The 16,479-nt window shown below is 41.1% G+C and overlaps 1 protein-coding gene across 4 annotated transcripts; it reads left to right on the plus strand.

The window, feature by feature from the left end:
• Positions 1 to 1,341: 1,341 nt before the first annotated feature.
• On the plus strand, positions 1,342 to 13,028 carry LOC124102048 (protein pitchfork-like). 4 transcript variants are annotated; one of them, XM_058583636.1, is made up of 6 exons: positions 1,342 to 1,525; positions 7,453 to 7,592; positions 8,583 to 8,681; positions 9,404 to 9,531; positions 11,618 to 11,735; positions 12,789 to 13,028. In XM_058583636.1, the coding sequence occupies exons 1-6, from the start codon at positions 1,357 to 1,359 to the stop codon at positions 12,855 to 12,857; spliced, it is 723 nt and encodes a 240-aa protein (XP_058439619.1). In that variant the 5' UTR covers positions 1,342 to 1,356; the 3' UTR covers positions 12,858 to 13,028. The 4 variants fall into 4 exon arrangements, with proteins under 4 accessions (XP_058439619.1, XP_046314278.1, XP_046314277.1 ...); XM_046458322.2 differs by lacking the exon at positions 1,342 to 1,525 and adding an exon at positions 7,040 to 7,265; XM_046458321.2 differs by lacking the exon at positions 1,342 to 1,525 and adding an exon at positions 7,087 to 7,217.
• The last annotated feature ends 3,451 nt before the right edge of the window (positions 13,029 to 16,479 follow it).

Genomic DNA, 16,479 nt, shown 5'->3' on the forward strand with positions numbered 1-16,479 from the left:
CACTTTTCCCAGATCTCAAAATGGGGGACTCTCCTTGCTGGGCAAGGTCATCTCATACAGGTCCTCCCCAGAGGGTCCATCTGTGACTTCCTGAACCAAAGTAGTGTCTTCCCCTGGGCACTTTCCGGCAGTTTTATCTAACTGGTTTCCCTGTTTAATTTTTGTCTAGCACTGCCACTAGCAAAATCTAATTCCCATGGAAGGGGAGTTTTTATCTTTTCTACTGTTGGGTGCAGGGCAGGCTGAACAGATGTTAGCTGCAAGATAGCCCACACACTCAAACCCCCCTCTGTCTGGTCCTTTATCACCTGTTTGCCTCAAGTCTGAACATTCAACCCTGCTTAATGCTGAACACTTAACCCCCCCCCTTGGGCCAACAAGGCAGCTTGCAGACCCAGAGGCCCCATTAGATTTGGGCTATAAAAACTCCCTCCTGCCAGGCCCCCCTCTCTCTCCCCCTCTCTCTTGCTCTCTCTCTCTTGCTCTTTCTCTCTCCCTCTCTCTCTTGCTCTTTCTCTCTTGCTCTCTCTCTCTTGCTCTTTATCTTTCTTAACGCACGCTCTCTGTCTCTCTCTTGCTCTTGCTCTCTCCCTGTTCATCTCTTCTCTTTTCTCTCTCTCTCTTTACTTTCTCTTTGTTGCACTGCTGCAATAAAGATCTTTTGGTTGCTCCGAGTGTTGTGGTCACTTTCCTTTCATCTACCACTGTGGCTTCAATGCCTAGAAGGACACCTGGCTCATAATAAAAAGGGCTATGAGTTCATACTGTTGTTCCAAGATGCTCCTCCAAGGCAACAGCTGCATTCCTGTCCTTTGTTCACCAGGCCACAGCCCCCACATCCTCTGAACCCTCTCAGTGCTATCTGGCTTATTAGTGACGTGTGTGTGTGTGTGTGTGTGTGTGTGTGTGTGTGTGTCTATATCTCCCACCAAAATTAAGCTCCACAAGGACAAGAATGGCTGTTCACTGGTGGATTCCCACTGTTAATGCAATGTCCCACAGTAGTGCCTGGCACATCATTAAGAGTTTAATAAGTACTTACTGAATGACTACAGGAATGACTGTTTGAAGGTAGTTAGGAATTAGCCAGCTGAGTGTTCCAAGCCGTGGACAAGGTACTTAATAGGCCATCTCCTACATGGTGAATATTGTTCCTCAGCTATAGAGTAAAGAAACAAGATTTTACAGGGATAAATAACTTGCCTTTCCAGCTCCCTTTATACCACAGGGCTGCCCTGTAGAAAGCCATGTCACAATGCCTGGAAGGGGAACTTCCAGGGTGGGGCTGTTGCCTAGCAGCCAGTCTGACACACCCTCATTTTCTTGCTTAAAGTCTACCCAGGAGAGGGTGAATTCATGGAGATAGAGTATGACAGAGCCATGCTTCTTGAAAATCTCCCAGATGATTTTTTCTTTTCCAGACCTCGGAAATCAACAAATTTTAAGTTAGAGGAGCAACCTGGGAGTGTGATATTCAAATCCCTGCTACAGACGAGCCCGCCATTCGGTTGGAAATTTGGTCATGGTAATCTCATTTTTGTCTAGTACATTAATGAAAATTCATCCCTTCAGTATTGGGGTCTAATTGGAAAGAGGTGGCACATACGCAGGATTCCCCAAGGAGCCTGGTCCGGGCAGGGACCGGAGGAAGCATGTTTTTATTATTATTATTTGAATGAAGAGACTCTTAGAGGTGTTGCAGGCCTGGCACAGGGGTGGAAGACGGGAAGTGCATTAACGTTGGTGAGGTGACAATTATAGGTCAATCATCTGTTGTGCCAGCTTTGGCCCTGAGTTCACTCCTCAATTCTCAAGGCAGCCAGAGGAAGAAAGAAATGAGTGGTGCCATTTTATAGACAGACCAAGGCTTAGGTAGCTTAAGTAACTTTCAAAAGATCAGACAGCTAGTAAACAACAGACCAACTTATTAGTACTCAGTTCAAGGGGCTTCAAAGAAGTTCACTCTACCCCCAGGTGGGAGAGTCTGGGATGTAAGAAGGTCTGGAAGGTGGGATTGAGCAAGTCAATTTTTCTTCCCTCTGTCTCCCTTGTCCAGACCCACCTATCCAGGGTTTGTATTCCCTGGACCAGGTGTTCTCAGCCTTCTTCAGATCCAAGACCTGTTTTAAGGGGGAAAAAATATGGTATAATACAGCCTTTGTTAACCTATAATTGACTTCATAGAGAATGTAACCTCCCTCACATAATTTCACACACAACTCAATGGGATGCCATGATTGTAATATAGAGGAGAAAAACTCAGAAGACACTATGCGTTTCAGCTTATCAGTGCTCAGACATACCAACTGTGGAGGACAGTGAAGTCGTCAGGCTGCTGCCCAACATACTGCACAATGACTATGTCTAGAATTAAGAAGATCCAAAGTCATTCCACACAGCTGTTCAAGGAAATAGAAGAGCCTAGTTTTCAGTGGACACCAAAACAAAAGCTAGAGTTAAAGAACTAGAACCCTTCCGACTTACTGGTTTCTGATGACAGAAAACAAGCCAACAGCTTTAACTGAAGCTTTAGCAGAAACAGGGACAGTACCTAGACAAATCATAAACCACTGAAGTCAAAAAGGAGAGGAGGGATGTGAATTTATTATTCTTGAGGAAACTGTGAATTGGCTAGGCCTGCCAAATTTTAAAAAATAAATTATTTTATTGTTTTATAATATATATCAAAAGAGTCTAAATCATAACTGAACACATTGGTGAAATATTCCAGGCAAAAGAGTCCTATTCATATTCATTATCAGCCTGCTCCACCAAATGTCTCCCCATATTGCTTTCTAATTCATAGATTATTTTTAATATATCTTTAAATTTTATATAAATTGATTTATGCAGTGTGCAGACGTCCATGTCTGAATTACTCCATACAACATTGTGAGATCATATTACTGCCTGTGCAGGGTTTTGTTCAAGTTCATTGCTATAAAATAGTCATTTATATAAGTATTCCACAGTTTGTTCTTTCCATTCTATTGTTTATAGGCATTTTTGTTTCCGATTTCTTCATCAGTTTCTGCCTCTGCCTCTTGAGTAGCTGGGACTGCTCAAGTAATAGTCCACACTTGACTTTTGATTTTTATGATTTTTTTCATCGTATATTGATTTTCACCTTCGTAAAGGTCTATATTTGCTGAAATTCATTCAATTTCATTATCTGCCATTATCTCTTCAACTCTTGCATCTACCACACTCTCTGTCTCCATCTTTTATGCAATTCCAAATAAAAATGTATCCAAACTTTTCATTGTTACTCATCGTACTATCATTGTACTTACTCTTACACTATTTTATGTATTTTCTACCCTTTTGCTTCTCCAAGCTTAAGTGTGGATACTTTTGTCGGATCCATTATCCATATCATTTATTCTTTTTTTAATTGATTTTGTTTTTTAAATACATGAGAGGAGAATGCATCACAATACTTATTACACATTAGAGCACAATTTTTCATAAGTATGTTCACACCAATTCGTGTCTTCATATATGTACTTTGGATAATGATGTACATCACATTCCAACATCATTGCTAGCCTGCCCCCTTCCTTCCCCTCCCACCCCTCTGCCCTATCTAGAGTTCATCTATTTGTCCCATACTCCCTCTCCCTATCCCACTATGAATCAGCCTCCTTATATCAGAGAAAACATTTGGCATTTGATTTTTTGGGATTGGCTAACTTCACTTAGCATTCTCTTCTCCAACTCCATCCATTTACCTGCAAATGCCATGATTTTATTCTTTTTTATTGCTGAGTAATATTCCATTGTGTATATATATATGCCATATTTTAAAAATCCATTTATCTAGTGAAGGGCGTCTAGTTTGGTTCCACAGTTTAGCTATTGTGCATTGTGCTGCTATAAACATTGATGTGGCTGTGTCCCTGTAGATTGCTGTTTTTAAGTCCTTTAAAAGGAATAGCTGGGTCAAATGGAGGTTCCATTCCCAGTTTTCCAAGAAATCTCCATACTGCTTTCCATATTGGCTGCACCAATCTGCAGTCCCACCAGCAATGTATGAGTATGCCTTTTTCCCTATATCCTCGCCAACACTAATGAACAATTGATAAATTTGCCATCAATCTGGATGTAGGTGGGCCCATATTGACACATGAACAGGAAATTAATGAGGAATTTCTCTTTCCTTTTAATACAATGGAAATTTTATTGACTTTGTTTTTAGGGTCTGGTTTATTTTCTTTTAGCCTCTTACCTCAGAAGCCATGCATTTACTTCATGGTCACACATTTCCTTGTTTTCTTTTGCTTCCAAATGTTTGCCAGGCGACTAGTCCTGTTGCTGTCTCCAAATCTCAAGCCAAGCATGGTTATTTTAAATTCCACATTTAATGGAATTTGAATTTCCTTGGGGTCTATTTCTACTACTCTTACTGATTTATTTTAGTATGAGCAGTTATTCTATATTGAAAGTCAAACATGTGCATGGAAAAATATCAGTTCAGGGTCTCAATGTTATTATCTTCAAAGATAATTTACTTCTGTCTCTTGCATGCAATAAGGGGAGAAGCAAATTATTTTAGTGCAATTGGGAATTGAGTTGATGCAAAGTTGGATTTCAGAGGCTTTTGAGAGCTCATCTATTTCTTTTTACTGTCATTTCCAGGGTTTATCTCTTTAGAGACCTAACTAGAATTCTAGGGTGTTTTCCAATCTCCCCCTCTTCATAGCCAGCCTAATTTTTCCCCAGTTCTCAAACCATCTGTCTAAAGCTCTGCTCAAATACTCTACTTCTCAGCCAGCTTTTTAATTAGCAAATGTCCAAAGAGAACAACACACCAACTGTTGGACTCACCCCTCGGTGGAGTTTGATCTTGTTTTTGTAAATCTCTGGGATTTAGTCCCTGCATTTTTTTTTCTTCCTTAATATCTCTGATAACTTGAAACATATTTATTTATTATGTCCAGCTTTTCTACCCAGGTTTTCTTGGCTAGGAGATTAGTCTGAAGTAGATCAGTCTATCGATGTAGAAATTGGTTGCCATATCTTCAGCACACTTTATGAGATGTCTCTTGACATCTCATACTAATGCAAATGCTATTTTTAAAAAACACTCTTTCATCCAAATTCAAATTCAATCTGAGAACTTACAAATGTTAAAATTACCTAAAATATTAATGAAAGTGATAAGTTATAAAATCAGTATCAACATCTCTTTACATTCTATTTACCATTGGTATTGCCATAATCATAATTTGAGTAGCAGAATGCTTGGAGTAAACTGAACAACGACTTTGAGATTCTATCTTTATTCCTTTTAAGCTTGGCTCCTCCTAACAACTTTCTATATTACTGGGCTTTCTACATTATCTCTTGGGAAAAAAATTAGTACTAATAAATATAAGTACTTCCAGTTTTGCAGGACATTTGAATGTTATATGGTACATGAAACAATTCATTATATAACTGGACAATGCATTGCAGGATGTTTAGCCTCTGTGACCAGTTGACCAGAAGCATCACCTTAATAATTTTTAAACAAAAATGCTTTCCCCAACTGGAAGGAATGATTTTTTTTTGTACCAGGGATTGAACCCAGGAGCACTTAACCAATGAGCCACATCCCCAGAGATATAGGGTCTTGTTAAGTTGCTTAGGGCCTCACTAAGTTGTTGAGGCTGGCTTTGAACTCACAGTCTTCCTGCCTCAGCATCCCAAGCTGGTGGGATTAAAGGTGGATGCCATGGTTGAAAGAAAGGATTTTGACTGTTCTAATTATAAAGAGATGATAAATGTTTGAGGCCAAAGATATGCTTACCCTGATTTGCATATTACACTATGTAAACACATGCTGAAACATCACATGGTAATCCATAAATATGCAGAATTATTATGTGCCTATTTAAAACATAAAAAATGTTTTAAATGCAAACCAAAAATAAGTGCTTCCACAATTTTCCAAAATATACTTTAGGCCTCAGTATCACTTTGGGGGGGAATTTTTATTAGATATATAAAATTCAGAATTTTATAGATTATAAATTAATGAAGGGGCTGGGGTTGTGGCTCAGTGGTAGAGAGCTCGCCTACCATGTGTGAGGCTATGGGTTCAATCCTTAGCACCACATAAAAATAAATAAATAAAATAAAGGCATTATCTCCATCTACAATTAAAAATATTTTTAAAAATAATTAATTAATGAAGATACTGCTAACCCAGAGTGTATGTGGATCCCAAGTCATCTTTAAGGGGCCAAAGGGCAGTATGAACTGGTTACATTATGTCTCCTGTTACCTCCCACACCTGGATAACTCCTAAGGCCAACTTAAAATCCAGTGAAACAAGTTAGTGTTAACATCCAAGACAAGTCAACAACAAACAGACTGATGTTTTTTCTTGGGTTAGGATGGATGGTGTGCTCATAAGCTAGATGGACATTATCTTCAGTAATGACCACCTCTTGTGTGATCAACTACAAAGTACCAGGCAATGCATTGATATGATTCTATTACCTTAATCCTTTCAGTATCCCTACAAAAAGGTAATAGAGATAAGCAAAAGGGGGTTTCAAATTAAAGGACTGCTCAGGATTTTTTTAAAAAAATATTAAGCATTTGTATGATTCCACTGCACTCTAACTGTTCCACTCAGAGCCACCAATCTTTAAAAAAAAGACTCATGCTGGTCTCCATCTTCTCCACCCCACCTCACTTCACAGGATCCCCAACCTCCTTCTCCTCCCACCCCAGGAAGGTAGGAGGAGCAACCTAATTGGAAGGGGCTGAAAATAGGTAAAAGGGCCTAAGAGGGACCTGGCAAGGAACTAGATCTCAGCTCAACGCCCCTGGCACTCCCCTGCCCACCCTCCTACCCCAACCTTGAACTTCCTTCCATCCTTGAAGTTCAGACTTGGGGTACTGAACCCCCTCTCTACCTCTTCAGCAGTGCAATCCTCCTGGCGGTTTCCAAACCCTTTGCCACCCCCCCTTGCCCACTCAGCCCCTCCAGCTGGGCGTCTAACAGACCATCTACCCCTGGCCCAGCTGCTGAACTCACTGCCCTCTGGGTTCTCTGCCCAGAGGTGAGGACTCTCACCTCCTGCTCAGCACTGCCACTTGCTGGCAGCCAGGATCTGCACCTCCTCCCAACCTCCCCAGCTGGGGCCAGGCAAGAGCCTCTGTTCCCTTGACTACACAGTACACAGAGCTACAGGAGCTGTGGGAGATGTGCTCCAGCAGAGCTGGTGAGGAGGCATGCAGAGGAGTCCAGAGCACAGGGAAGGAAAAGGCTGGTGAGGCTGGGAAGGCTGGAGGGGAGAGAAGTGCAGTTGGCCCCTAGGCGGAGTTTGGTCTGTTTTTTTTTTGTGAGAACTCCTTGGGGTTCAGGCCTCTGTTCTGTCTGGACTCTCATCTCCTCCAACAGCTTGCAGAGACCCGGTGCCTTCCCTAACCTGGAGTTTGTTCTTTCTTGATTTTCAGGGATGCCGAGTAACTACTCCTTTGGATCATGCCAACCCAGGAGGCTCTTTCCTCACTTCTATCCCCCAAACCGGATGGGGAACAACTTTCTCCCTCTTAGGGGATTTCCTCACACAGGGCCTGGAAGTTACATGACAGATGTGAGTATTCACGTTCCCTTACAAGGATCTGTTTTCTGGATGTGGAAGGGAGACCCAAGTCCCCTGGAAAACAAACGCTAGGCTTTGTGATCTTCTGGGTCAGAGCATGAGAAAGTGCTCAGTGGGCAACTAGCTGTCCCAGCCAATACAGAGAGTAAAGGACCATGTTTCCACCCAAGGCAAGCAAGCCTTGTCTCCATATGGTCCCACTCCATCCCCACCTCAAAGGCTCTGAGACAAGGCCAGTTCCTTCCCACTGGCCCTACCTTCAGGCTGCCAGGTGCAACTGGAACAAGTTCAGACCTATGAGATTCAGAGGATGGAATTTATTAGAATGCACAAAGATGTCATTTATTCTACCTGTCCAACCACATCCCTCTTTTAATCAGCTTTTGCCTTGCTGCTACCAAAAGACCTGATAAGAACAATTTTAAGGAGGAAAAGTTTATTTCAGGGGTCATGGTTCAGAGGTCTCAGTCCATAGATGGCCAGCTTCATTCCTTGGGGCCTGAGGGGAGGCAGAACATCTGGTGCAAGAAAGCAGCTCAGAACATGAGGGTCAGGAAGCAGAGAGAAAGCTCTGCTCATAAGAACATAACATAAACCCCAAAGCACACCCCAGGCACCCACTTCCTCTAGGCACACCCTATCTGCCTAGAGTTATCACAAGTTAATCTCTATGCTGGGGAGGGGAATTTAAGCGCTGATTAATCAGCTCAAGGATGTTGGAACAAAATCATTTCACCTCTCTACTTTCTTGCATTGTCTCATAAATGAGCTTTTGGGGGACATCTCACATCTAAACTATGACACAACCCCTTGCAAAATTACATGTATTATTTATGTGATTATTGTGTGGTATTGACCTTGAAGGAGTCAAGAGAGAAAGAGCAATGTCTTACAGAGTAGTTCAGATGAAGGCTGTTCACTGTGGTATTGATGTTTTTCTTTACTCCTTCTCTCTTTTTATTCATATGTTACTACTTGAAGTCCTATGGCTTGGCATACAACTTAACCAAGATTCCAACCAGTACAAAAGGATATACTCTTGGAGCCAGAACAGCTATGAGGTTTAAGCCAGTCAACAAGGTAAAATGCTGGGATTTTATGATGATCCATGTGACTGCATGAAATGTTTGGGCATTAGCTTTGCAGAAGTGTGTGTATATTGGGAAGAGCAAAAACAGTTCACTGAGAAAAATAGTCCTAACAAAGGATTTTAGTGCTGAGATGCATGAGGTCAAAATACTGGAAAATGTATTTATGTACATCATATTATCCTGTCAGTTAAAAAAACAGGTTCTAACTTTTCTATCCTTTTGTGAGATTGCATTTTAAGTCTAATCTTTAGTAAAGGATCCTAATCTCTTTCTCTCACTCTCTCCCTCCCTCTGCCCCCCACCTCTCTTTCTCTCATGAAGTGGGTAGGGATGGGACCCAGGGACTTACTAGGCAAGTACACCACCACTGAGCTACATCCTTGGATCAAGGATCCAAAACTATGATTGGATGTTTACTTTCATGGAAACTCAAGGGATACTGGCTCTCAAAATTTCTCAGTGGGACCAGGGGCATAGTGACTGCAAAAGTTGTCTTGGTCCTCTGCTCATCCTAGGTTTATACATCCAGCATGACTGACTCACATCTATAGCTTGGTTTTCTATCCACATAAGCCTATTTGTATATCTTGAAATGGCTGAACCATAGCTGATGTATAAATAGGAAAAGGACAGTTGAGGTTTTTTGAACTGCAAGCATTTCTGTGTAGGTATGTCTCCCTTTAACACATTGAATTTTTTTCTTGGTAATAGGAATTGACACTTCACCCAGGCAAGTACCAGAGAGTAGAAAATTGGAAGGAAAAAACAAAGCAAAGTTTTGTTCCATTTAATGCCTTGATGCCTCGATTTCAGAGCTATACAAAAGACAATTTCCCTGGGTATGTCTCCTCTTTTCTCTAGTATAGTTCATCAGTAAGCAATAGGAAAAGAAGTCCATAAATCAGTGATTATAACAAAACCATCCCACTCAATAAGAAACCACCCATCTTTAAAGATTTAATCCTGTTATCTCCCAGGTCTCTGGCCTTGTGTAATTGCAAAATCACAGTTATTCATCCAGTCAGTATTTATCAAGATGCCAAATAGTTTGGGTTTGTTTGTTTATTTTTGTTTGTTTTGTTTTCCCAGTACTGGAGAATGAATCTCTGAGCCACATCTCCAGCCCCATTTACATTTTTATTTTGAGACAGAATCTCACTAAGTCACCTAGGCTGACCCCAGACTCACAGTCCTCCTGCCTCAGCCTCCTGAGTCCCTGATAGGACAGATCTGTGCCATGACACCTGGCTACTTTGTAGTTTGTACTTAGTAGGTTGCAAAGTTCTTGCAGTAAACCCACCTCATGAGGTTCTGAGCTTGGAGTCTAGAGTCCAAATAGATGAGAAGTAAATACACAAGGAAATACCAGTAGTAGTAAAGACGGTGACCATGTAATTTATCTGTCCAACTGTGACACTTCTGAGAGTGAAAGGGAAGCAACCATGAGCTGGGGCTGTTGTGGACAAACCAAAAAGTACAGTGACCGGGAAAGGTGCTATGAGAAACTTTAAACAGGACCATGATGTGAAGGCAGTGGGTGGTTAAGAAAGGATGCTCTGAGCACATCCACTTGATCTGATTTTTGAGTGACAAGATTGAGCCAGCCCTGGGAAGATCTGGAGACAGAGCACTCCAGGCAGAAGAGGTCGGAAGTGCAAAGGCTGTAAATTGGGAAGAACTTAGTGTGAGGGAAAGAAGAATAAGGCTCCTATGGCTAGAGGGCAGTGAGCAAGAAGGAAGAGAGGGAGGGGCAGGTAGAGTAGAGAGGACTTTGGGGGTCAAGGGGCTTATTCTTAATGTGTTCGGAAACGACTGGGAATGTATGAAATTGCACAGCAAAGGGTCAGGGTCTTTCTTTTACTGATGAGAAGTCCAAAGATCATACAGTGAAAGTAACTTTTTCAAGTTTGTGTTAAGAAAGTTGAAGTGTTGAATCTTGACCCCCATGTCCACTACAGTAGAATTAACACCCGAAGATAATTTTTTTTAAATTTTGTATTTGTTCTTTTCAGTTATACATAACTGTAGAATATATTTTGACATATCATAGATACATGGAGCATAACTTCCCATTCTTGTGGTTGTACATGATATGGAGTTACAAAAGTTCATTCTTCCTGATGGCTGAGACATATTACATATGTATATATACCAGATTTTCTTTATCCATTCATGTGGTGAAGGGCATCTAGGTTGGCTCCATAGCTTAGCTATTGTGAAGTGAGCTGCTATAAACATTGATGTGGCCATGTCACTATAATATGCTGATTTTAAGTCTTCGAGGTATATGCCATGATTGGGTAACTGGGTCAAATAGTGGTTCCATTACAAGTTTTCTGAGAAATCTCCATACTGCTTTCCAACATTCAGTGCCACCAGCAATGTATGAGTGTACCTTTCCCCCGACATCCTCGCCAATATTTATTATTACTTGTATTCTTGATAATTGCCATTCTGACTAGAGCGAGAAGAAATCTCAGTGTAGTTTTCAAAAGACACAAGTTTGAGGAACAAAGGCAATTCTAAATAATCCATGGCCAAGAAATTTAATTGGTTCCGCTTTGATGTCCCTAGATTGCAGATTGATTGTTTCAGCATTTTTAACCACCAACTTCAAATCAAAGAACTAATTTACCATTATCAAGGATCTCTTCTATCAACACCTCTTTAGAGATCTTCTGGTGCCCAGCTCAGAACACTGAATTATACAAATATTTTTTAAAAGCAGTCTTTACCTTAGCTAATAAGAAATTCATTAACAAGCAAAAGAACCCCACGCTTGCCCAGCATTAAAAACTTAATCATTCTATTGCCTTGTCCCAAGAGGTTAAACCTACTTCAGCGATGGCCATGCTACCTACTAGTGGAGTTTGTCCTATGCCACTGACTCATTAGACATGATGTTTGTATTTTTTTTATTTCTAGGCCTGGTACATACAATCCAGAGAAAAAGCCATTCCCAAAAATTACTTGGCCAATGAAATTTGGATCTCCAGATTGGGCTCAGGTTCCAAGTCTACAGAAAAGAACTCTAAAAGCTGAGGTAATAAGATTGGATTTCTGTAGATCACTCTATCCAATATGTTCATATATATCAAGGGTTAATAACCAGAAGCTTGTAAATGAAGTTCATGGTCCCTGAAATTATATGCACAATTTTGTGTGCATAGAAATATGAGGATCCTTTTGAGAGAGTTACATAGTTTCAATACATTTTTAACAGTGTATAGGACTGACTTAAAGTCATGTTTTCTTATTTGTTCATCAAGTCATCTTTTGGAGTAGGTTAAATATCCCTTTAAGACAATGGATGATACTGGAACCCAGGAAGATTGATTCATACAGGTTCTACAACTGGAATCCAGACCTTTGACTCCTAATGCAGTGCTCTTTCTTACATAAAGTTGAGTGTTAAATGATTGGAGGGTTATAGAGCACTCTGGTTAAGAGCACAGACTCTGGGGATAATACTGCCTGAGTTCAAATACCAGCTCCTGTGTAGACTTGCTATGTGATCTTAGGCAAGTCCTTGAACTTTTCTAAGCATCTGTTTTCTTACCTTTAAAATGAAATAATAACAGAGTTGATCTGATATGGTTGTAAAGATTAATAATGGAGAGAATGTATAAAAGCATTTAACATAGTAAAGATAACATATGCTTCCGTCCATGCTAGCTATCATACTTCTTGAAGTACCCTTCTTTCCTAGTGGAATTTAGGATTAATTCCGCAAATATTTATATTTGCGGAATTCATATAATTGTGCTAAGGCATATAGGTAACATTAATAATTAATATAACATATTAATACAATTGTGCTAAGACATATAGGTAACATTCAAGAATTAGACATATAATCTGTGTCTTCAAGAAGCCAAGCAACTTTTTTTTTTATCATAGTGAGATGATAAATGTAGATGTGCACAAATGTTGAGAAAATGACTAAGGCTGGATTACTAGAAACTGGGGTTTACCTGGGCCACACAGCTAGAATGTATGCTTCAATTTTGCATGCAAGGTCCTGTGTTCAATCCCCAGTGCCACACACACACAGGAAGGCAGAGGATTCTCATTAGAACATTGTCTTTCATTGCAGCTGTCCACAGACAAAGAATTTAGAAAGCATCGGAACCGAGTTGCTTACTTAAGCCTGTTTTACGATTGAGCAGTGATCACTTCCTTCACATGCTTCTCCTGATCACAGACTCTTCAGAATAGAGGACAGAGCTGCTCTTGGTCTGCATCACCACGGCCCTCATGTCTTTCAGCCCTGGGCCCAGAACGTGTTAAGGGCCTCACAACTGAGATTTCTGAGCATAAAAACTGGTTCCAAGTGTTCTGTCTCCTGCTGCTGGTTTATGATCTGGGGGTTCCTGGTGGGTGTTCAGGTGGATGGTCTCATTTGAGTGAAATACTCTGGGGCCCTTGCCCTTTATTCACAACTCCCAGGGACCAGCCTTATATGTTCTACAACTAGCTCTGGTAATATGTAGCTGTTGGCCTACATGTATCAAGAGCTTGGATGGGATGTGGGCTTGCTAGACATGGAGGATGCTTAAAAGTGGGTTAAAACATTCCTGATTTAGGAGCTCTTCCAAGCTTTAGTGTGGAGTAGGAAGGCCCTGAGTAGGTTGCCTTTCCCAGAGGAACATAAAACACAGAGAACCAAAAATTCCCCCCTCCGACTACATCATCTATTTAATCTGTTAGTCAACATATATATTGAAGTCATTAACTCCATGTCAGTCAGTGGTAGGCACTGGAACATATTGGGATTCAACTTACACTGATATACTAGTTCCTTGAGGCTGGCCAGAAGTCTGAGTCCTCCCCAGGTTGACTGCCCTTCAGTCTGAATGACATCTGGAGCCTAATAGCTAGCCCAAGGATATAAAGATCACAAAGCAGCAGCCATGTATAAAGTACTTACCCAGATACTCTGGTCTGGTAGGTAAGCTTCTTAATTTTCTACATTAACTCTCAAAATGTAATTTATTCACGATTGGCATTAAGTGTGGTCTACTTTATCTTTTTTTTTCCCCAGTAGGAGGTGCTGGGAATTGAACCCATGGACACTTTACCAGTGAGCTACATCCCCCACCCTTTTTGTTTTTATTTTGAGACAAGTTCTCACAAAGTTGCTGAGGTTGGCCTTGAATTTGCAATCTTTCTGCTTCAGCCCTCCCAAGTCACTGGGATTACAGATGTGTGCCACCATACACCCAGATTTCTAGCTTATTTTTTAATGGGTAAGTCCTTTTGTACCCACTTAGACCTCTTAGTAATTATCCCCCAAACTCTGAAAGGGTCTGGATTTCAAAGAGTGAGAAGCTGATAGTGGCCACCGAAAAGTTCCAGCCCACTACAACCCTGAGAGCCACCCCAGAGCAACAGCAAGGGTTAGCTGGAGAAAAGGATAGACAAAAACCTCCTGGGTGAATGACCTTGGAGAAGACTAAGTCCAGAAGAGCCAAGGTCTTCTGAAATCATAATGGTGAGGGTCAGAAAAGTCTCTATAGGAAACCAAATTGGAATGTTAAGGTACCTGAGGCTTAGAACTTACCCAGTACTTAGACATCTTTCAATCTGATGGTTGAATGGTTTCTGTTAACCTGTGGAGAAGAGTTGATGACTTGAGAGTCAGGATGAACTCTTACCACCCCTCCCACATACTGCCCTCCCTTTTCTCCTGTGCATCCATATATTTACATGCAGGTGGATTCAGAGACAATAATTTAGCACTTGTCATTGTTTCTGATCCAAGATCTTTTGCCCCTTCTTAGGAACTGATTGACAGCAGGATGGAACATCTTTCCCACTGCTTGGTCCATATTCTCAAAGCTTTTCCCAGGGAAGGAAACTCTCTTTCCTAAAATAGTAATCTGGGGCTGGGGGTGTAGTTCAGTGGCGGAGCACTTGCCTAGCATGGCAAGGCCCTGGGTTCATTCCCCAGCGCCCCCCACACACATACAAAGAAAGAAAGAAAGTAGGAAACACATCCTGTTAAATAATAAAATAGTAATCTGACTTGATCAAAAATAAATTGTAATAGAACCTCAATTAATATTCAGGGTCTCCTAAAGTTCTAAACTGTTAACAATGGCACAAATACTTAAGAAAAAAATATCATGAGACCTGGAAGTGTAGCTCAGTAGGAGAGTGCTTACCTAGCATGTGCAAGTGTGGGGATCTCCAGGACCCCAAAAGGAAATAAATAAATAAATAAATAAAACCAGTACCAAAGACAAAATGTAGTGGGCCATATGTATTTTATATTTGTATTTGTTCAAGAGGCTTACAAGATTTTGGGGAGGTTCATTTAGTAAAATCATAGTGCTTAGTGAAGTAGGGGTTCCAATATAACAGAGAGATTGATATAACATAGAGACTGCATGAAATCCTGGAGGATGTAGCTTGATGTGCAGCACAAGAAAATCTGTGACAAAGTGGAATTTAATGGCCAATTGCAGCAGGATTATAACCATGCACATGTACTAGGAGAGATTCATACTCAGCAAAATTTGGAAATTGATTTAAATCACATTAAAGTCTTCCAGTGTGTTTCATGTACTCTGTGACATTTTAACCAGCATATTATTAAATAATAAATTACATTTAATCATATTTTTGTGGCTTGAGGAAAAAGTAAGTAATAATGAGGTTAGTCTGCCCTTCCTCTGTGCATATTTAAAAGCTCAAAACCGCAGATCTTAGGAATAGTCCCTGCGGAATGCAGGCGTCAGAGCCAGAATTGTAATTTATTCAGTCTTCGTACCTCATAGTGTAGTCCTCAGCATTGTCCTGGCCAAGCCACTCAGGGCCTTCGTCAGCTTGGGGGACGTTTGGTCTTCCATCCAGGCATCTGTGGTTCCACTCAGAATGTGTGGCTCTGTAGGTGTGGGGTGAAGAAGGAAAAGAGCACGTCACCGACCAATGTCACACTGGAAGAGAAAGAACTGAAATGGGAGGAAAACTAGGAAGAAATGGGAAGGAGATGGAGAAGAGGACATCATGGAAACAACATTAATCTCACATGTTCTTTAGAGAAAATCTCGTCTCATAAAGTGAAGAGACAAATTTATGAGACAAGACAAATTTACAAATTGATGCCAGGCTACAGACGCGTGCCATTCCGGCTAACCTGTACCCAGAGGTTATTTGAGGAAAACAGCGCACTCAGATGCACTCAGGTGGTTCTTCCCTCTGGGCCTTTGGCAAACACTGCTTGCCAGTCAGCCTGCTTTCAGCACAGGATTCAAGTGAGCACCATCAATTCAAGTTGGAAGGGAGATCAGATTATTTGAAATTCTTCTCTAGCTATTTATGAGAGCCGAATAGAATTTAGTATTACTTTGGGATTATGGAAAAGATGGTGTTTTAAAACCTGAAAGGGAAATGCAGATCATTTTTTTATTTCCTAAGTAAATATTCTATAGCCATGAAGCTGCTTATGCTGCCAGCAATGAGAAACCAGGGTTTAGGGACTCCAGAGAAGAGTAGCGCAGTGACTTAGAACATGAAAGAATCTCCCCTAGGGACATAGCTCAGTTGGTACAGTACCTGCCTCACATGTACAAGGACCTGGGTTTGATCCCCAGCACCAAAAAAAAAGAATTTCCCCTGATGCATTTTAAGCCACATTAGTTAATTTATGGTAAGCCTAGGAGTTGTCTCACATGTGAAAGTGCCAGATAACTCTGCTTCAGAGACTGGGGCACCAGCTGAGGGGTTAGAAGCACTTAGGTGGGAGGCTCTCCATGGGTGGGGAATCCCATAACCAACCTTTC

This window comes from Marmota monax, unplaced genomic scaffold, assembly GCF_021218885.2.
Source record: "Marmota monax isolate L192 unplaced genomic scaffold, Marmota_monax_Labrador192_F-V1.1 WCK01_AAM20220418_F8-fsc00087, whole genome shotgun sequence".
Taxonomy (NCBI): Eukaryota; Metazoa; Chordata; class Mammalia; order Rodentia; family Sciuridae; genus Marmota; species Marmota monax.